Genomic DNA, 22334 nt, shown 5'->3' with positions numbered 1-22334 from the left:
ACGTCAGAAAAGCTCCAGCACAGCCCAGAGAAACACCATCTTTCCCATGAGCCTATTTATGATTCTTATGATTACACTAAAGCAATTCCATGACTCCTGTAATTACATACATATCTCACAAGCAAGAAAGACTCAGTAAGCAAAATAGGACACTCTTCTTTCTCCTCAAGAAAAATGTAAAAATTACCCAAGTGCAGGATATGTTATCTACTCCGAAGTGATATACAGCCCTTAAAGTTAGCATTGATTTTATTGAGAAGTCCATAACTAAATCCACATAAATCTGCAGTTTAGGTCAACCCGTTCCTTTTACCATAGTGCAATGGAAGTGCCAGGTGCAATTCTAGCTGATTCAGCTGGAATTTCTGCCAGGAATTCAAGGGAGTGTACACGGCTACAGATGCTCGACCACATTTTGAATGGATGTAGTGTATGCTTTTCACGTGTTTAAGCTGCTCTGCCAAGCAGTGCAATGGAGATGGTGCCACAATCACAAAGTCACACTTCCTGCTTCAAAGCAAATACTGCCAGATGTGCTATCTCCATCCATACTGGGATGCACAGGGACTCTAGATGAGGTTGAGAAAGGCTTCTCAGGCCCCTGCTGAGCCATCACTCACATTACCCGCTGACCCTCAATGTGGAGAAAGCGGAAGGCAGGAGCAGAGTTTGCTCCTGAATACCCTCTTGCAACACATTCTGAAATACCATCTATTTATTTTTTCTTTGCTGAAAACAATACAGACAGTGTAGAAGTCACACTTGAGAATTAAAGAATTTCCTGTAATTTACTTATCCATTTCTAAGTCCTTAATATACAGGTTAGAAATGCATATATAATGCTCAGTCTTCTCTTATCACGTGGCAGAGAGCACTGATGACAGTACTGACTAATTAAAACTATAAAAGATACTCACCACCCAAAACCCAATGCTGTAACATTGCAAAGGCTTCAAAACCCTCCATAACAAGCCAGAAACACAACTGAAATTTTTAATATGCACGCCACTAACACTCGAGAAACTGAGAGAATAACACAAGGTGGCTTTACTACCATTGTAACAATTTCTCCAGCCCCTACCACATTAGCATGAAAATATCATAGAATAATTAGCAAGAACACAGAACATGTTCTAAGAAAGTCTGCTTGCCACAATCCTTCAAATACATCTAAATGTTTAAACTTTTTTTCTTCTTCATCTCTTCTTTTTCCCGCGCTCTCCTCCTTTTTCTTCTTTTCATCTCCCTTCCCCCCCTCACACATCAGCAGAGATGGAGCCTTTTTCTTTACGCTCATAATCAATCCTCCCAGGCTGGATTCCACTGCATCTTGACATAACAATCAATTACTTTCCACAACCAAGGGTTTCCAGAGAAAAAGAGTCCAACATAAAGCTTTCCTTATTTGTTTTACTAAAGCAAACATGAACTTCTTGAACAAAATTTTTTGGGATGAAATAGCTACGAGTTTGACAGATAACTATGTTATCTGAGTACATGCAAAATTTGTTTTAGAGGAGATCAGAGAAAAAGTTAAGAGACCAAAAAGTGTGATATGGGTGAAATATGAAAAATGAAGGACAGATTATTAACAGAAGACTGTAAAAACAAAAGGAAACTAACTGAAATAAAAATTAACAGAGTAGCAAGACAAAAAAATTAATAGGAAATAAATAACAGATGGACTACATTCAGGACCTTCACAGCCTCGGCCTGCTTTACAAGTACCTTTTTCCTTGCTTAATTCACAACTCAAGCTTTAATTTGGTGTGTCACCTCAAGACTGTAGAAGAAAGAAAATGGGATAATAATAATCACAATACTAAGATGTGAATGTTTTAAAGACTTAAGAAAGATCCAAAACCCATAGATTCACCCATTACCATGAAAATGCTACTGCTAATATGTAGTTTCCTGGCAAAAACTACTGCCTGATAGCAGCATGCTAAATACGAAGTCCCAAATGAGTGTGTTTGTAATGCTCAACTAGAGAACAGCATTATTGGTTTCTCTTTTCTTCCTACATGTCAGGAAAAAGCCATCATTGTGTTATTTTGTAACTGCAAGACATTTTCTCACACATTTATTTTGTTATACCCTGAGACACAGGAGGTCAGTACTGCACTATCCTAAGTTTTCTAACATCAGCTGCCACAGAATTGAAAGAAAGTTTTCTTATTTCCAAACATATGGTCCGATATATTTCCCAGGAGGGAGGAAGACAACAGTTAACCCTCTTCCTTGTTCTTTATTTCTACCTTATGACTAAAAAAATTAAAAAGAAAAAAAGTTGCTTTAATCTAGGGATTTTTTTTCCTCTTCTTCCTTTTTGAAACACTGCATCTGTGAGCCTTACAGATTTTAAGGGTTCCTGTACAATTATTGTGGTGGATCCATATACTTCAGATGCTTTAATCCACTCTTCTTCTGATGAAGGCCAGAATCAGATCTATTGTCCTTTTTCAGTTTATATTTTAAAATGACAAGAGAAATGGTTACAGCATACAATGCTTATGCAAACATGATTGTAATCTCATGATTTTGCCACAGTTTTTTATTTTAGTTTCTCCTATTAACCCTATGCAAAGTCACACTTTCACGTATATGATACAAAAAAGGCTCATCATATTTTGAGGAAGAAAATCAACACAAGGGTATTTTTTCACATGACACTCTCAGTGAACTCCAGTGAACTCCTCCTCCCACTCCTGACAGTATTTGTCTGATGGTTATCCTTGCATTCACAATTTGTGCTCCTTGCACAGTGCTATCAGGAACTGCGATACAAAAATCAATTTAAATCTATCAAGATCAGGAATATACTTTTATTGCCTGATTTTGTTGCCTCTTTCAAAATCTCAAAAATAAACCTCTTTAAAGCATATTTTGAGCAATCTCCCTTCCAACTAAAACTAAACAACTCCTAAAATTTTACAGAAACAGTAACAGAAAAATATACACTGACAACATTAGTCCTAAGAGAGCTTGTATCCTATTAAAGTTTTAAAAACAGACTATTTTACAATGAAAAAAAAAAAAAAAAGAAATCTCACTGCTGTTTAAACATCAATATATTCCAACCCAAAATGGCCTTGTCCCTGAGGAATACCTGACAAGAAATAGTTGTCTAATAGCAACTAAACAGTAACACAAACAACACTTTTATTGTTAGATAATGATTATTGGATATTATTCTTCCAGTGTGTTAAAAATAAGACAACTGTCCTCATTTCAGGGCTCACAGAACTAACACATAAGAAACTAAGCACTCCAGTTAAGCAGAACTGTGTTGATATATATTAAGTGCACTGCTACTGAATTGTATTCCCTTTTCAGTTGTAGGAATTTCATTTGTTTCAAGCTCCCCTAGAATCTGTATAATGGTATCTTCTCACATTCCTGTTACATTTCATCTGTGTTCAGAATATATTTTAAAAAAACCCTCCAAACCAACAGTCCTTGCTTTCACGAAGAATCATTTCAAAGCAGGTTGGAGATCATTTGTCCAACCCGCTGCTGAAAGCATGGCCTTAGACCATGACAAGAGAAATGGTTACAGCATACAATGCTTATGCAAATGTGATTGCCATCTCATGATTTTGCCACAATTTTTTATTTTAGTTTCTCCTATTAACCCTGTGCAAAGTCACACTTTCATGTATGTGATATGAAAAAGTTTATCCAGGCCCCTGTCAAGCCAAATCTTGAACTCTTTCAGCAAGGAAAATTTCACCACTTCTCTGGGCAGCTTATTCTGATGGCTCATTTATCACATGGGGAGGACTTTTTTCCTTATACCTAGGATAGAATACCTCCTATTCCCATTGCTCTTCTCCTACCTCACAAAGAGAGAATGTCCACTTTGTAGCTATCATTTTAGCTACTGGAAGACTGTAATTAGACTTCCTCTTAGCCTTCTCTTCACCAGGCTGAGAAAATGTAGTTCCTTCAGTCCTACTTCAGACTTCAGATTCTCCCGCCCTTTTATCATCTTTGTGGCTGCACTGGGTTTGGTTGGGTTGTAGTCACTTTTCTTCATAGCATCTTGTGTGGTGCTGTGTTTTAGATTTGTGACCAAAACAATACTATTAACACAGTAATGTCTTGACTGTTGCTAAACAGTGTTTGCACAGCATCGAGGTCTTCTCCATTTCTCATTCCATACCCCCAAAAAATAGATCGAGAGTGCCCAAAAGTTTGGGAAAAGACACAAACAGGCAGTGAGGGCAAAGTATTTGCTTTCAGATATCACCTACACCAAGCATAGCATCTGATTTTATTGAAAAAAAAAAGATGACACTGGCTCACTGGCTGTTATGTACTACCTATTGTAGTACTGGCTTCTACTTCTAATTAACCAAATCCAACTTGTACCAAAGTTATAGAACAAGACCGTTAAAACAGACTTCTTCATAGAATTGGTTTGTATATTTTATTTCTGGATGATGACATTAGAGTATAGAATACACTTTTGTAAAGAATACACTTTTGAATAAGCTATGACATAACTTAGAAGACTAAGTCTCAAATCATTTGGGTCCCCAGGACTGATTTAAATACTCAGGTGTCGTATTTGTAATGAAAATAAATTCAGCTTAGGCACTTGGGGGAACTGAGTCTGATTTGGAAGTCAGAATGTAAAGGAGTAGGGATAAAAGAAAACTGTCTTATGTTTCATTCCTCCTAACTTTAACGTTATTAAACATCATTTTTATCCCAGTAGAAGTTCTTCCACCACAAAAAGGACATCCGGTACAATACAAGAAAAGACACACAATCTTTATTATTTTCCCACTTTGTTTTCCCAAAATTACATCATATAAAATGGATAGCTTAAGGCATATGGCTCCTGCAGCTTACAGGAAGTTTCCTGTATCCATGTGTCTCAACAGAAAATTAAAGGTAGTCTAAGCTGAAAAGCAGGTCATATTCATACATTTCATAATCTTGCCATTAGATCACAGATTCGGCTGCCATACATACAGCATTCCACTTTCCTACCTGTAAGCTGGATCTCTGAAAAGTTACAGTCATTCAGACTTTCATCAGTTTGTGTTACTGTCACTGGAGAGATTCCAATAACAGAAATTCAGATACCACCTCCAACTGGATGGAGAGCCCTGGAAAGATGCACAGCTATGAAGAAGGATAACTGCAAAGCTAAAGAAGCAAAGGAATTATTTTGGTTTTGGAGATAAATTTAACTATTTTCAGAAGCGGAATTTTCCCAAAGACAGGCAGATGGTGAGAACACAGTTAGGAAGAAGTGCTCCTGCTTCAGATTTGCTGTTGTTATCTTCAAAAGTAATAGAAAACAATGAAAAGGTAGTGTCTGAAACTAGAGAATAGAAGTCTAATAAAGTGGCACAAGATGGTCTTAATGTTCTCACAAAATCTCAGATGAGGTGCAAAAACATACGGATAAATTATAGCTGAACATGAAAAGATTACCATTATTTGGTGTACAGATGAGGGAGACAGGGATGGTACAGAAATCTCAGAATGTGCCAAAAGCCCTTTGTTTCTCAAGAATTAAGTTTGCAAGTGACACATACCTTCTTGGCAACAGCCAGGAGTTATTTAGTATACGCTCACCAGGGACTTTAGGACTTTACTGGGATCTGGACAGTAATCATATAAAAAGCACTAGATAAAGCTAGTATAAAGGATGTGGGAAAGAAGGCAGCCTTCTTTTTAGGGGCTACCCAACCAAGTCTAAGAGAAAACTGGATGTCCAGGAAACTCCAAGAGGATTGGAACGGGACCCTTCTGAAAGAAAGGTTACAACTGAGCTTGTAGTGGAGCCACACATGGGAACTGTCAGCAAAAACTACTTTCACTACTCTTTGAAACTACTTCCAGAAAAGGTACCGCAGCAGCTAGTGATCTTTCACACGTACTGGATTTTCGGAAGGGCTTTTTTTCCCAGCTTCTTGTCCCCTTGCAGAAGCTCAAAAGAATCAAAGAACAATGCCATGCTGGCTCCAGCAGCCATGGGGACAACTGCAGCTGCTTCAAAGAGGAGAAACTTAAGTTATATTACAGTGTAAGGAGATCTTAAAGGTCTCACTGAACTCTATTAGAAAACAGAAGGGTACTCAAGAAGCACTATACGACTTTAGACCTCCATATAGTAATCTTTACACAACAAAGGACAAACTTCAGCATAAGAAACATTCTGTCCTCAATCTACAACATACTAACTTCCCGTGCATACACAGGTGAGTTATTGGCAGTGTAATAATGATGTGTATTATTGGATAAGGTTCAGTACATGTTACTATACAGTTTCTAAAAAGTGCTTGTTTTCATTTACACGTATTCACAAAATTCAGTAATTGGCAATAGGTTGTTCCCGACATTAGTGCAAATTAGCAAGGTCCCACTTAATTTTGTTTAATTACTGGACTGGAAAGGACGATCATGTACATTGAGAGATAATTAGCTAAGTGGGTATTAACTGTTTTTTTGTGTGTGTGAAAATCTCCAATTATTCAAGTAGACACTGACTTAGGCATTTCCTTTTGAGATAGATGTTCCCAATGAACCCCATTAGTTCCCCAAAGCTGCACAGTAACAGCTGGAAATCAGTATAGGCAACACTCAAAGAAAAATGGGCTCGAACGGGAGCCACTATTCCCTTCTGAATTGGACTGCCTCATACTAATTGAGAACAACTTCAGTGGGCTGACAGTGCCTGTAGTTCCAACATGATAAAAATGATGTTTACAGTCCCCAGGGGTACTGAATAGAAGTCTGCCTTCATGCAAAGGAAACATATTAGCAATTGCATCGGTTGTGAAAAACAGCTGCCTGACCACCCCCCCACACACACAGACCAAAATACTGGACAGGAACTGTTAGCTCAGAAAGAGTAAGAACTGTCACACAGTAACATAGGGAAAATGCATAAATGACCGGCACTGGACTGAGGGGCACACAAGCACAGACAATGCTACTGTAACAGAAACCAGATTTAATTGAAAGCAAGGTAAGAAAAAAGTAGGGCAATGACCTCTGTTTTCCAACAGCATACATTCCTAAGGTAACTGAAATACACACAAAGCAAACACCCTTAAGACTTAACATTCTTCAGTAATTTATTTCCAAATCAGGGTCAGGACAGTTGTTAATATTTATTTCATTTGTGCTGCAAAGAACACATGCCTCAAAGAAGAAAATCCTGGTAAGTAAAGGAAGATAGGACTGATATAAACCAATTGTTAAGTCACACATTTCTTTCTGATCTGCTCTTTCAAATAAAATATCAGACAGGAAATATATTTTCCCAACCTTTCTTTTCCTAGGTGAAATATCTGTCTTTACCCTTAGACAGACAAGATCTCTCCATCGCTGCTCTAGCTCATTAGCAAGGTAGTAACCACAGCCAGCTATTCCACCATTTACAAAGTGAACATGAATCAGCCTGGTAAGCACAATGAACCTCAGCCATCAATTCAGTACAGAAACAGAGTTCACAGATGAATAATTTACTGCTGTCATCCCAGTGATTACAAAAAGGAAATGGTCTATTTATTTGTAAAGCAACATTATTGATAAATGTCCAGTTTAACCCTGGGATTACATTTGCTAACTTTTTTCCCCTCGAAGTATTATTCCAGTGTAAAGCTTTCTTTTTTTTTTTTTCCTTACAATACTAGTATTTACCATTTAATAGCCAACTGGCAAAAGAAAGACTAAGTACTTAACTTCTTACTGTATTTCAGAGAGACTTATAATACAATCGTAGAATCATAGAATAGTTAGGGTTGAAAAGGACCTTAAGATCATCAAGTTCCAAACCCCCTGCCATGGTCAGGGACACCTCACACTAAACCATCTCACCGAAGGCTTCATCCAACCTGGCCTTGAACACTGCCAGGGATGGAGCATTCACAACCTCCCTGGGCAACCCATTCCAGTGCCTCACCACCCTAACAGGAAAGAATTTCCTCCTTATATCCAATCTAAACTTCCCCCGTTTAAGTTTTAACCCATTACCCCTTGTCTTATCACTACAGTAACAACATTAGCATGTGACTGGGGAGGTGAAAATGAAGGAAAAAATAATTAAACCCAAAACTCAAAATTCTAGTAGACCAAGTATCTAATACTATGAAGAAGTTTCTATCCTATATTCTGATTTTGGCCACTTTACTATTCCACATGAAGGCGTTTGCAGCCAATTTTGTTACAGACCCATGTCTTCACTGCTCCATACAGCCTCACAGAGAGATATCCAAGATATTAAATTACTGCTGTTTAACTGTCTTTGCAATACAAACTACTCAGCTGACTAAATTCTCTTAGCTGAGGGCTCATGTTATAGCAGCAGCTACACTGCAGCCAGTTCCCAAGCAGCTAAGAGATGACTGCAACACACAGAGGAAGCTCCTGCTGACTTTACACTGTCAGCTCTTTCCAGCAAAGGAATATTTTCCTTTGATTTCAGTAAAATTCCAAGTTCTAATTCCTATCTTCAGTGATGAAGCAGAGGGAAATGAACGAAAAATTAAAACCATATTATTTTTAAATAAAATATGAGCTTCCTTCAGCATGTTAGAAACAAATTTATAGCTGAGACACTCCATTCTAGCCAAAAGACTTCTCTGCTTTAACTGCATCAGAGGCAAGATTTACAGATACTGAAAATAACTCACTGAACTGACATCTTTCAGGATTACACGATTTACAGAGTAAAAAAAAAAACAACAACCCCGTTTGCTAAAATTGAGCTAAATGATCTTTTTATACGTTAATTATGAAGAGTAGAGAAAATTAACTTTCATTTAACACTCTTGACTATTTGCCCATAACAAAGCATCTGGTTAACTCTAAAATTGAATTAATACATTTATTTATGAAGTTTAATTGTCATGCTGAAAATACTGAAATTCCCATTGACAGCAAAAACTGTCATTCTCAAATACAAAAAAACAGTTTTAACTAAATTGGAAGACAAAGAAAATCATTGAGATAAAATAATTTTGCTCAAGTTGAGGGCCTGGTTCAGTATGTTTAAGGAGGAACTCTCAATGTTGTTACTTTCTGGTTTGTTCACCAGAAAACTTAACTGTGTGAAATACTTATTTTCCCTGTTTCCATTAGACATAAGAAGTGAGAGAAGAAAAGGTGGCTGGAGGCTGTGACTCGACAGAGTGAGTGAAAGATAGCTAAGTCTTCCTGGTCTTTTGAATAGGACTGAGTTAAATGTTTCCATAAGTACTTTCTAACAGTATTCAAAAAGAAAGGGGGCAAGAGGAGCTCTGAAAACTCAGAAATATTTTATGTGTCAACTTTAATTCTTAGCATTTTTTCACTTGACATTTTTTCTTATTTGTTTTTTTAAAGTTCTCAAATTCTAAAAGTATTTTTTCAACTTTTGAACTTCCACTGTTTTCAAATTCTGGGCCAACATTTGGAAACAAAAAAATCCATTCAAAACAATTTTTGAATTTGTCATTTCTAGCATATTAAAAAAAATAAAGCTATTCACAAATCAGCCCTTAATCCAATCAGATAAATCTGGATTAAGTGTAAATCCAGTGATTAATTGCTAATTTCACAATACATCTGAAGATATACCTGAACTTTCCTTTATCTTAGCCTCCATCTTCTTACTGATGGAGCACTTTGTGCTTTGGTAGTATTGCACTCTGTAACACGGCTTCAGTAGATCTTAAATGTTTCTACCCATTAAAAGCTTATAAAAGCAGACAAAACTCCATTCAGAGTCGTAATTAGAAAATTAAATTAACTGGTTTGTCAGAAGAACAATAGAGCAAAAATTTCAACCATGAGAATTGTTCACTATTGACAAAAAATCATATCCCCGTATTCTTTGTATATCAGATCATAGCGTCACAGAATAGTTCCAGTTGGGAGACCTTTAAAGATCATATTCCAACCAGGTCATACTATATCCCAGATGGCAGAAGAATACTGCCATATGGCTTTGGCATCTATAAAAAACAGCGGGAATTTTAGAAGTATTCACCTACTAACTTAATCCCCCATCAAAACTTGGGTATTTGGAGCTACAACTTTTTCAGAGCACACAGGTGACAGAGTTGCACTCCAGAGAGACAGCGCTCAACACAGCCTGGTGCTCTGCTTAGCACAGCTCTCCATGTGCCAAAAGCTTCCCTAATGTCTGACTTTACCTGAACTTAGCTAAGCTTTGCCTTAAGCACACTATTTTACCATTAGTCTTCCCTTTTTGCCTTCTCCTCACATCCCCACTCAGTGGGTTCTGACTCACTGAGCCCTGTCATCTCTGGTGCTGTGCCCTGCTGATAGATTGCAGGGCAGCAGCTCCATGTTTCATTGGTATCACTCATTTAAAAATATTCCAGTTCCTGCATGGTCAGGACCTTGGCAGGTCAGATTACAAAGCAGACCTAAGACTAAGTAAAAGCAAAAGCCAAAAGCAAGAGGTGTGTTTAAGTATGTAAGGTGGGATGAGAGTTTGGAAAATGATGGAATTTAGCTGAAGGAGTGAGTTAAAAGCATGGAAAAGGAAGAGTAGCTTCTGTTGCAGTAGCTGATGGAGACATCAGCAGCAGTACCAAGAGACTTCAGTGCTCATTTTATTCCATAAGGAGTGACCACAGGCTCAGGCTAGTGGCAAAGGCCACTGTTCACAAGGCATAGTACTAACATGAGGATATTACAGGCCAGTGGTGTAACAGAAAAACACTACTCAAGTCAAATACACTATTATTTGATTTTTTTTTCCCCCTCCTCTTATACAGTAATCAAAACAAAACACCTTCCTTTGATCAAAACAAGCCATACATTCCACTTCTCATTTATCTGCAACAGTGCTGTACCGTGTGCTCGACCTGCCTCTGTGATGGGTGCTTACATTCCAGCTTTATCACCCAGGCACTGGAGCACCCTCTCCTCAACACACTTATCTCGCTTACTCCTTTCTTGATAGGGCTGAGAATCCTGGACCATTCACGTAACCTTGTTTTCCACATTTAAGTTCATATCAGTAATTCATTTACTGATAATTATATTACACTATTAAAAAGTTATCTTGTACTGCAAAAATAAGCACAGTTCTTGATATATGTGGTAGCTTCATTCGAATTTGCATTTTTTCTTCTAAAGCTTTAAGGCAATTTATCTACACTTCTGGGAAAAAAAAAAAGAAAGATATCTGCTTAATTTTAACCAGTAAAATTATTTTCTTTAAAATGAAATTAAACTATTTTTCATTAACAATATATTAAAAATTAATATACTAAGTATATTTGTACAGAAACGTTTATCTTTTAAATAAAATTTTACTGTAAGTTTATATAAATGCAAAATATGTACAATTTGGTCATTGATATCAAGCTAGTATTTTTAATTTAAGTTTCTGATTTGATTATTCAGTGACAAGGGGCCAGAAGAGGCAGTAAGCAACAGTAGGCCCTTTTTTTAATTAAATCACAACAGCTTATGTATTTTTCCCTTCAAAATTTACAGTCTAGTAAGCTACTGGAAAAATAACCTGTGCTCCAGGCAGATTCTAACATTAAACCTTTGAAAAAAAAACTGTGTTTCCACTAAATATCTTCAAAGCCCTAACATTTGGTGCAATGAAAGCATTTAGTATTTTCTTCTACTCACTTTGTTTTGGGCAAGGTTAAACATTATACTAATCCTGCTCTTTTTCCTTTCTCTTTCTTTCCTGACCCTTTCACTTGAAAGCCCATCAACATAATCTCCTGCAAGCATAGCACTACCTGACAAACTATCACCCCGAACAGACCTCAATCCATCCTGCAAGGCAGCAGTTACAAGAAATCATTGAACTCTGAATGGTCCCTGCACCATCTGAGAATAAATCAGGAGGACAATATATTTCTTGGATCTAAAACAGCTCCATCAATAAGTAACCTAAGCATCAGGAAAATGACCAACTAAAATGCTGACGAACACTCATGGCATTTTATTGGGGTCAAGGGGTAGGACTGCCCAGGAACCCTTCTGCCTTTCTTCTTCTTCCAAATACTCTGAAAGGCCTAATACCACACAATTTCTGATTCATGTGTTGTTATGGCTTTGCACCACCAGGCAAGCCGAGGCCAGTTTCTGCTTTCTCCCTCCCACAGTCACACTCAGCATATTAGAAGTGCTCTCTGCACCATGAGGAGACAGCTCAGACTACAGATGGTCAGAAAGTATCGAGAACTGAAGAACAAAGTCAAAGAGAGATGCAAGCAGAAAAGAACATCCACAAAGCTTCAATGCACGAAAAGTCTCTCTTGCTCGAGCAGATACGGCCCTTCTGCAGCTATTCAAAATCCAGAAGCCACTGCACTATGTTTTGTTGAGGAACACAGGGAATGAGAGAGGTTTACTCATTTTTTAATTTCAGCACTAAGGCTAAAACTCTCGTTTGGTCATTTCATTTGCTTAAAGCTTCTATTTTGTAAGTGTTCCAATTAAGAGAATGTGACACTCTCACCAGGCTTGGATTTCTTCTATTATGCAGCTGCTCATTTTTTTAAGGCTACCTCAGAACAAATACAGACCTAAAACAGAATTAATAGTGGGTGTAAAGGGTACTGCTCTGTTGCCAATGTTCACAATGAGGACAGCTGTTTTACACAAAGCAAAGATACACATCTAGGTAGACTTTCATGACACTCAAAAAAAAAAAAAAAGAGCCAAAAAGGAAAGAAGTTCAGCCACTCCCAAGCGTTATATAGAAATCTTTAACGATTTAAAATACTTTTAGCAGATACATGTAACTGCTAAGCAAAATGCATACTTATAAAGGCTCTTCAAAAACAGAATTACATCACAGTTATTCACATGGGAGAAGTCTGTAGATAAACCAGTATTTTCCTTTTTTCTAATATAGATCTAAAGAGCGCACACACTCTATGTAAAAACTGAATCACAGATTCAAATAAAAAGAAGTACAATCATGCTATAGAAATTATGTCCTCTAATTCTACACTCCCATCATAGCAGAAATATGCAACTAGTTTATTGAAAAAAATATCCAAGTATGGTACAAACCAATTGAGACAATTTTCAGAGGTATGTTAGACTAGGATTTGATCTCTCAATTTATTGGTAAACCTAAAATATATGGTAAAACTTTCAATTTGCTTTATCCTTTGAAAGAGAACCATGGATATCTGCAAAACAACACAACATTGCAAGCAATGATCACTCTCAAGAATGCCTTGAACCAGAAAAACCGACAGGTTGAGCTTGTAGCACCAGCATGAAAAAAACTCTAATGTCTGAACAGTAAAAGTGGCTCATCCTTATGGAATAAAACTTTACAAAGGGATAAGGGCTAAATTCAGAACATTTTCTAAGAAAAAATACAATTAGGAGAAATAAAGTCATTTGTCACATTCTCTCAACATGTTAATGTAAGGCCATGAGAATAAGGACAAGAAAAAATGAAGAGAAAAATTAACCTTGGCTCTAGAAATTCTCAGTCCAGAACCTCTGAAGTTTGTTAAGAAAATGCCACAGATGAACATAAAAATTGGTTTCATTATAACAAGATGGATGACTAGCTTTGCTCCTGGGTAAGAAACAGGTCAGTACTTCTGAAAAGATATGAGCTTAAAATGAGGAACTAAATGGAAGCCATTAAATGTCACAATGTGAAATGCCAAATGGGTTAATCCAATGCTTTGATGTACGAAGAATTCATTGTTATAATTTCACATTGGAAAAGAAAATGTTGAGCTTTTACTTTGGATGAAAGGATATTAACAAAAATACTTACATGCCACTTTCAAATAATTAAATATGCCAGCCGCTACAATTTGCTGGGGGAAAAAAAGAGATAATTTATCCCTGCCATTACACAAATGGAAGTCTAGAGCAAAGTGTAAGAACTTCCTGAAGGAAGATACTGGCAACATCAAGAAAATAAAACAAGTTCTCTTAATTCAGTGCATTAACTAAAAACATATTCCTGAAAATTCCTTTTTTTCCTCCCAGGATAAATAAGCAAAAGCATGCTCCTTAACTGTTCTTCCTTTTAATGCTGATATTACCAATACTCCACACTGGATCAGACCAGTCACCCATCAAACCAAGTTACCTCTTACTGATCACAATAAGTATGAAGTGTTTCTGGAAAAAAAAAGCAGTGTCAGAGATAGGAAGCAAGACCTCATAGACCCCTTTTGATTAAATGTGGCAGCCTCCAAAAGATGTAGATCTGAAGCTCATAAAGGAAAGTGATGTTATCTCCTTTTCTAGCTTTGACAGACTTTGTTGGTACGAGTACTCTGATAACAGGAGAGGGCAAGGGAATGAACTCAGTAGTGGCACCTCACTACCCCACACTGTTGAGTGTGTTCCCCTGCTCAGCTGTATTGTCATCCCCAAGGCAAGACCAAGCACAGCTCAATGCCTGCTTCAGTCAAGGGAGCACTCCTGAAAGGCAGCATGGACATGCCTGCACCAGTTTTACTCCCCTTGACCTGACCAGCCATTTCACACAACCAAGAGGACACTGACCCCATAAACACCCCATGTGCCATAAGGTTTCATGGATAAGTGTCACTTCAACAGGTTGGTATGCAATGGGCACACCATCTCAAACATTATGAAATGGAAAATACATGTATCCATTATTAGAGGACCAGTCATACACAGTATGGACATAAGCCAGTCCATGCTACTTGTCACTGGGATCAGAAATTTCTTCGTGGCCCTCTGGTACTTAGCAGTGCAGATATGCTATCTGCGTCTGATTTGCAGTCCCTTGGATGTCTCCCATGACAATTGTTCTGTTACCATTTTTTGTCTTAAATTCTCTACAACTACAATTCATTTTTCCTTCATGAAGGTTTATATGCTGTGCAGTAATGCAACAAAAACATAACCATAAAGCACCCAACTTCCTGCAAGAGAGCTGCACAGAGCAACCATTTTAAACACCTAGTTCCAAAAAAGTAAACAGCAGACAGAAGCTCAAGAAGATCAGAAAAGAAAGTGGACAAGACGTGAAAAAGACCATGCATATTAGTATGGCCCAGGTTCACTGAATATTCCCCATTCCTACCCCACCATCACAGAAATTCTGATAACATCTTAATTTTTAATTTGGCATTTTTATTTATCATTCCTCAAAAAAGTTATAGACATTTCAAATACTAGTGCTAATATAGTTAAGAATTCCACAACTCCACTTACAAATAACACCTATGAATTCCGTGGTTCTCCTCTGTCCACTTTCTATTACTGCTGGTTGTACAAGTACAGGTGGTCTGAATCACTTTTGATTTTATTGATCCTAAGATTTTCTATTAAGGATGTCCTACTTGCTGTAAATTGATTTGATGTCATAAGAAAGTCTATAAAAATGGGTTTGCTCAATAAGTTCTCTATTTAATAATCACGACCACTCTGCCCTCATTCTACCACAAAAATTACCCATTATATTTCATGTAAATATATTATCCCTTCACTTTTTCCAGTTAAACATGATGTGCATCTGAAATAGAAGTGAAAGAGAAAACTTACCATTTTATTTCTTTTTTCTCATCAACATATGCTATAAAAATTGATATATTTTGCATCCTAATTTTAATTCTTGGCACTGGGAGAGGTGATTTTTCTCCTGCAACTGCATATTTTATAGGCTGCATCATTTTTTGGCCAGAGGAATAGTTTGTCCTGCTTGCTTCTGAGTCTCTGCAGACACTTTTGTGCTTCCTTAAATGTAGTTCAGTACTGGTTTTCCCCTACCAAATTACATCAGGTTTTCAAATCACTATAAATATTAACAATAGAACAAACAGTAATAAAAATATCTTAAAAAAGCTGGCACTTTTATATCATCAAATCAACAGTGAAAGGTTAGACAGATGGACATTTTCCATAGATGCTCATATGCAAGTCTGTCTTACATCACTACTTTCACATCCTGTATCTTACAGCCTGTGTAGTAACTGCAGGAAGAAAAAAAAAGAGAAAAAGAAAGAGAAAAACGAAAAACAAACCACATAGAAAAAGTGTAGATATATGGCAGCACAGTAACAGGAATAGTCTAGTGCAGACAGGATGTAGAAGATTCCATCAGGTACCCACAAGATAACAATCAGAAGAGGTGACAACCATTTTCCCAGAAGGCTGAAATACATTCTGCCTCCTGGACTCCTCTCAAGCTTTGTCTTATTCAGATCAAGAATGATTTTTATGGCTTTGACTCATGCAGATAAAACAAGTCATTTAAACAGGTTTCAGAGCCGAAGAAGGAACATACCACGAGTTGAATAAAAAAAAATCATATTTAGTAGGTGAGCATGATTTACAAAATGCTACTGTGCAGGGGCTCACAGGGGAGCAAGGGAAAACTTCCTGCAGGCAATCTGGGTTTATTTTAATGCACGAACCAAATCAACTACTCTAGGACTTCTTACGAGTAATTGCAAGAAGACAACTGAAAAGCCTGCACTCTTCTCTTTCTCTCACCTCTCTCTTCATACATATATGGTGGATTTGGTTCAGATCCTTGGGCAACTGTAGAGAGGAACAAATAAATAATTGGTGCCTGATGGCTACCTGGAAAAATCCAGTCTTGAAATTCTCTTCCAGGGTCCTCTGGCACAACTTACAAAATCACACATAAGGCTATAGCCAGGCCTCTCTGCTTGCTATCCCATATTTCTTCCTCCTTTCCTCAGCTGAAGGAGGATATTTTTATCTTTGTCTCTAGCTCCAAGGACTGTTTTCTCCATGACTTCTCCAATGAGCTTATTCAGGGTACTCCAGGAAATCCATTAAAAATCTGCTTTAGTAATCCATCCAGCATTTCATTCCCCTATGGCATTTATGGCATTCACTGTGGCAGTTCATTCAAAAGACTTCAAAAAAGCAGAGCATATAAACTGAATAAGCTTTTTAACAAATCAAGAAAAAAAGCTAATAAAAAGAATCTGCCTGGAGGCAAAGAGAAGGCGGCAAGAAAGATAATGACAGGAGTGGTGAAGAGGAACCTGAGGAAGGACAGGATGGAGGAGAATCACAGAATCTGAGAACAGCTGAAGTTGGAGGGGAACTCCAGAGATCATGTAGTGCGTCACCCTACTCAAAGCACAGCTAATTACAGCATATTGTTCAGGACTGTGCCCAGTCCTCCTCTGAAAATCTCCAAGGATGGACAATCTACCAGCTCTCTGGACAACCTCTGCCAGCATTCAGTCACCCTCACCTTGGATAAGTTTTTGCCTACATTTAAACGGAATTTTCAGTTTACAAAAAAATTTCAGTTTACACCCATCATCCCTTTTGCTTTCACAGGGAACCACTAGACAGTTTGTCTCTCCTTCAAACTGAACAGTGAAGAGTACAGCCAGCCTAGAGGCAAACATTTGACCATGCGGATTTTTCATTCCCTTTTCTGCTCTCCTCCAAATGTTCAGTATTACCATGATTATTCTTGTGAGAGTTGGCAGACAAAGATACAAACACAAGAAATTCCTGAGCAAGTAAGTACTCTTAAAATATCGAATTATTACAATTATAGCCTAATTCAGTTGGGTATGTCTCCTAAGGAAAGATGGTACTTCTTAAAAATCAACATTTTATGACCTTTTTAGGAGCACTGGGAGTATCCAAGGACAGCAGCTTCAGGCTGTGTCGCCAGAGTAAGAAAGGAAAGCAGTAGGATTATACCTGTGATTTTGTATGAAGTTCCCAAGACTTAGAAAACAGATTTCTCCAAAAGTGTTTGAGAACCCACCCTAATCATCAGCCCTCACTTTGATCCAGCCTTCCTGCCAAGAACTACTGCAGAACATCTTAGTTTCTTTCTGCAAGTTCAATTGGAGTTGCTGCGTTTACCTACATAGCATTGCCACAGACAAGAACAAAAGGTCACAGTGCAATTTACACTGTTATAGAGAGATTACTAGCTAAGGTACCTGAAGAAAATTCCCAAGTAAACATTGCTGAGATGAGTGTACCAGTAACTTCTGTAGCTGAGTTTATCTAGGAGAGGCAAGTGCATGTGGAAATACCTATTACATGCTATGGCGTAAGAGAATTCACTAACCCGAAACAAAGTAAAGACAAATTTTTCATAGAGAAGCATAAAGAAAAATCTTGTTTGAGATGCTAGTTCCCTGTTTATACTCTTTATTTAGGGAGTTTTCCATAACGGGAAATCAAACTTAGAGCTTTTCCTAAAATGCATGTATGTCTCCTTCAAACTACACAATTGAATGAAAGCCCATGGAAGCAAAAGGCCAAAGGAAGGCAAAGCCCTGAAATGATATTGTATAAAGAAGAATGCTCTCTGGAAAGCTTTTAAATGTTGCCCTTTGACTTCGTAACAACATAATTTTTTAAGTGTTCTAAAGAGCAATCTGTTTTCTATTGACTCCTCCAGAAAACAGTATTTTGGTTTTATTTGTTTTACTCTTATCATGTCAACATGACAGCCTGGCACCTGATGCTGACCTTATTGGATTCTTGATAGAGGACCCAACACTTCAACTTACAATGCTGTCAATTGCTGCTTAAATGAAAATCAAAACAACAAATTTCAAAACCATGTATCTTTTAACTTATACCATATTAAATAGTGTTTGCTTTATCAATTCCCCCTGCTTTTCTGAGTAAGATAAACAATAGTTCTAAACCTATAGATTTTGAAAAGGTGCTTGAAGTCCAGTAGTTAAGCACAGGGTTATGTTTCTTCAGAACTAAAAGCCAGAAAGAAGTTTACTTAGGAACTACAAAACAGCTATTACTATAGAAAAGCATTTCTCCTTGCTGATAAGTTAACATAATATTTTACATTACCTAACACAGAATTTGTTCAATCCCAAATTGTCACTGTATTGGCAGGACACGCAAACAGCTCTGATGAATACTGGAAGGTAGTAGTAATGTGATTCTATCCAGCCAAGTTTGGTTTCATTTGAAAGACATTCCTTGAACCATGTACACACTTTTTTCTGCTGAAACAGAATGAGACCTGAACAATGGCAAATTATAGATCATGTATTTGTTTCAGTTGGTAGTCTTGCAACTTTTTCTGAAATGATAGGACAATGACCTATCTTTTGATGAAAACATAGACTAGATGGTCACTAGGGCTGATTTGGGATGGCAATTTCTCTGTCCTTATATTCTTCAAAATATTACAGAAATTTTTCAGAATTTACATTTTATTTTATTCCACGATTTAGATTGGTTTATGAAAAATCCCCGAAATCTTTATTTTAGAATCAAAACAATTTATAGGCAAGGCTACTTTACACAGTTCTGATATGAATCAACACCAAGGAAGCAAATCATGATCAGAAACATTACCACCTTTCTTCCAAGTAGGTAAATTTGTGCCTTTACAATTTAAAACTATATTTGCATCAACTGCAAATCTTCTACTGCCTAATAACATTGAAAAAAGGCACACTGTACAAATTAAGGGTTTCTCTCCACTTCCGAGTTTTGAGTAGATCCTTATCTAGCATTTCATGCCAGTATATTGTGAACTATTGCAGCAAGTTTACACAGAAGCGGATTCCAAGTTTCTGATTGCTATTGCATATCCAGTCCTAGAATACAAAGTCCTCTCTTTACAAATAAAGACCAATACCAGAGCAAGTTTCCTTACACTTTCAAAGTGCCCTGTCAGCATGTTTCAAATAGGTTAGGGAAAGCCATTTCTCTTACAGGCTCTGGAAACAGACCACACTCCTTGGATTGATCAACATTTAGCCAAGACAGACAATTGATACAGGCAAGTTTGCAATGTGCAAGCTAAACTGGAGATGTACAAAGCTCAGCATAAACTGTGATAGACCACAGTCATAAAACAGAAATTATTTCAGTCCTTACTGCATTAGTCTTAACTCAAATTGATGACTACCAGCTGACTTCTACACCTCCCTGACACAGTCCCTCAGAAAGTATTATCACAGTAACCATGGAGAAAGCGGACTGCTTTAAGAAAGGTACATTTCCTAAATGAGATTCTGATCTGTCTGGACTTCATACAGGAGAGTTGTCCTCACTAAATACCCAAACAGAATTCCTCCCATCCATACTTTTCTTAATCAACTTCAAACAAGCTCTCTAGCTAAAGCAGGTGAGAAAGTCAGCTAGCTTCTCTTTCACTTGGCCCATCAATGGAGAGTTGTCACCATATTAGACTCATGTAGGTGAACCTTTAATATCCCAGCAGGCAAACTCTCCCCTAGTGTAACTGATATCCCAGGCATAGGCAGACAAAGGTAGCCATAGGCAAAACGTATACCTGATTGCTTTAATTTTTGGCCTGAGATTTGTATATATCCACATGCACATGATGTATAAGCAGAAACAAGACCATAAAGTGAAAAACTGACAGAAAGAAGAATAAAATTTTATTATTCTCCCAAATACCAACATTTTCCACCAAATTGCTAAAAAAAACCAAACCAGTGGTGGCAAAGTTTATATTCTTTTAAACGAACCGGTATAAAGTATAGTTTGCAAGTTCCTATTAACACTGTGACTAAATGGTAACTATATTACACAGAACCACTGAGGTACAAGAAAATGAAGCAAAATCCACTGAAGTCAAGAGCAGATGTATGTTCCACAAACTGCTCTTTCCAAACAGCAGAATTTGAGCATGAAAGACTTTCTTTAAGTTTTATGATCAATAACTGTAATGACAAAATATAAAGAACTTCAAAAAATGCATAGCATGTTAAACATCTGTGCTAGCATTTCACTTCAGCACTCCTTTGATTTTGCACATTAACCTACAGAGAGTTCTCAAACAAGAAAGCTCTTATCGCCTCCTGTCTGTTTTCCACTATATGTTTTTCTTATATTAATTAACAGGGACAATTATCAATTTATAATGAGAGATTGCAACTAAAACCAGAGTAAAACCACAAGAGTGAAAAAAGTCCACAATTTAAAAAAACTGAAATGCAATCAAATATTAGCAGTTGTCTTACACAGCCAGGCCAACTTCCATCATCGCATAAAATCAAATAATAGAAAAATGGGGGGGGGGGAAGGGGGGGTGGATATGGAGGGGGGATGGGATGTTTACAATAGTAAACAAACATCATGTTTGGGTCACATAAGTCTACATTGCCATTTGCTTCCTTTTTTTTCCCCCACCTTTTGTTTTTACATTTTAATTTCAATGGATTTCTTATTAACCTACATAAGTTCTAAGTTTTGATTTATAATGTATTTATCACAACTGGGTTACAGACTGCTGTATATATGAGTTCACAGACAACATAAGAGATCCATAAACTAATCATTCAGTCAGTTCTGTGTTGACAAATATTAAAGGCTTCTAGATGTTTGCTAATAATACAGCTATTTCATGAGTAAGTTTGAGGCAAGCTCACAATGACAGTTTGTCTAACACAAATGAACCCTCTCGGTTGAGCTATGACATTTCAAACACTAAAAAATACTTAGATAGTTTATATACTGTTGAAAATGAAAGATTCTGGTTATGTCAATGGACTTACAGTAGTATAACTAGTATAAGTGAAATAAAACCAAGTTTGCAGTTATATCAACTTACAAGTATTTTAACAATTAGAGTGCTACTATATATCAGTAGGAAGAAATACTAATTCTATTTCAAGAAACTATAGAGAAGTGGACTGACAATCTAATATTAATGAGACAAAAAAAATTATTTCATTTACCTGACTTTGCAATTCACTTTGTTGCTTCAGACGAAGATTTTCTGGTGTATCAGCCACTGTAGTGAAGGATTGCTTTGGGTAATGTCTAGAAGAAGGAGCACAAAGCCAAACGGTAAATATTCACACATGCTAGAAAGTCAGATGCATCCTAGCACTCTTGCCTACAGTGTACAGAACTCTTTCGTACTTTAGCAGATTTGTGTTAGAAATATTTACTCTAAAAATACTGTGTCAGTCATGCCTTACAGAAACAACAAGAACTGGTTCCTGTAATGCATCTATATCTATCTCACCCATTTATCCTGCCCACTGAGTGCAGAGACCTACCAGCTGACATTTGTTTTCAGTGGAGTGAACAAATCTGTGTTTATCTGCAGTTTTGGTATAGTCATGTGCTGAACAAAGACAAACTAAAAGGCCTTAAAACAGAAGTGGGGTACAGAAACTGAAGTCACATCAGTAAAGCTGGAGCACCATGGTATCTTAAATCCATTAATGCTGAAACAAGAAAGATCAAGGCAGGTACATTCCAGGTACAGAAAGGTCAAATGCTTTGACAGAAAGTGTCAATACTGTGCTGTAAGATCCAGTACCAAAGGCTGTAATGTCTCAGAACTGCAATCTATCAGACATAGCTCTTTTCATTTGAAATTTGACATTTTACAATACATT

General features: G+C 37.1%; 1 protein-coding gene across 2 annotated transcripts in view; it reads right to left on the bottom strand.

Annotated features, from left to right (window-relative positions):
• NEBL (nebulette) overlaps positions 1-22334 on the bottom strand; it is a 253557-nt gene that overhangs the window by 157221 nt on the left and 74002 nt on the right. For both annotated transcript variants that reach the window (XM_061351952.1, XM_061351943.1), the window contains exon 3: positions 21663-21747. In XM_061351952.1, the coding sequence (XP_061207936.1) occupies positions 21663-21747 (85 nt within the window). The remainder of the gene's footprint in view (positions 1-21662; positions 21748-22334) is intronic.

Source organism: Neopsephotus bourkii, unplaced genomic scaffold (genome assembly GCF_033783945.1).
Source record: "Neopsephotus bourkii isolate Nb327-2 ecotype Australia unplaced genomic scaffold, CSIRO-AGI_Nbou_v1 NB_53, whole genome shotgun sequence".
In the NCBI taxonomy this organism is placed as follows: domain Eukaryota; kingdom Metazoa; phylum Chordata; class Aves; order Psittaciformes; family Psittacidae; genus Neopsephotus; species Neopsephotus bourkii.
This window is presented reverse-complemented; position numbering and strand designations above follow the sequence as displayed.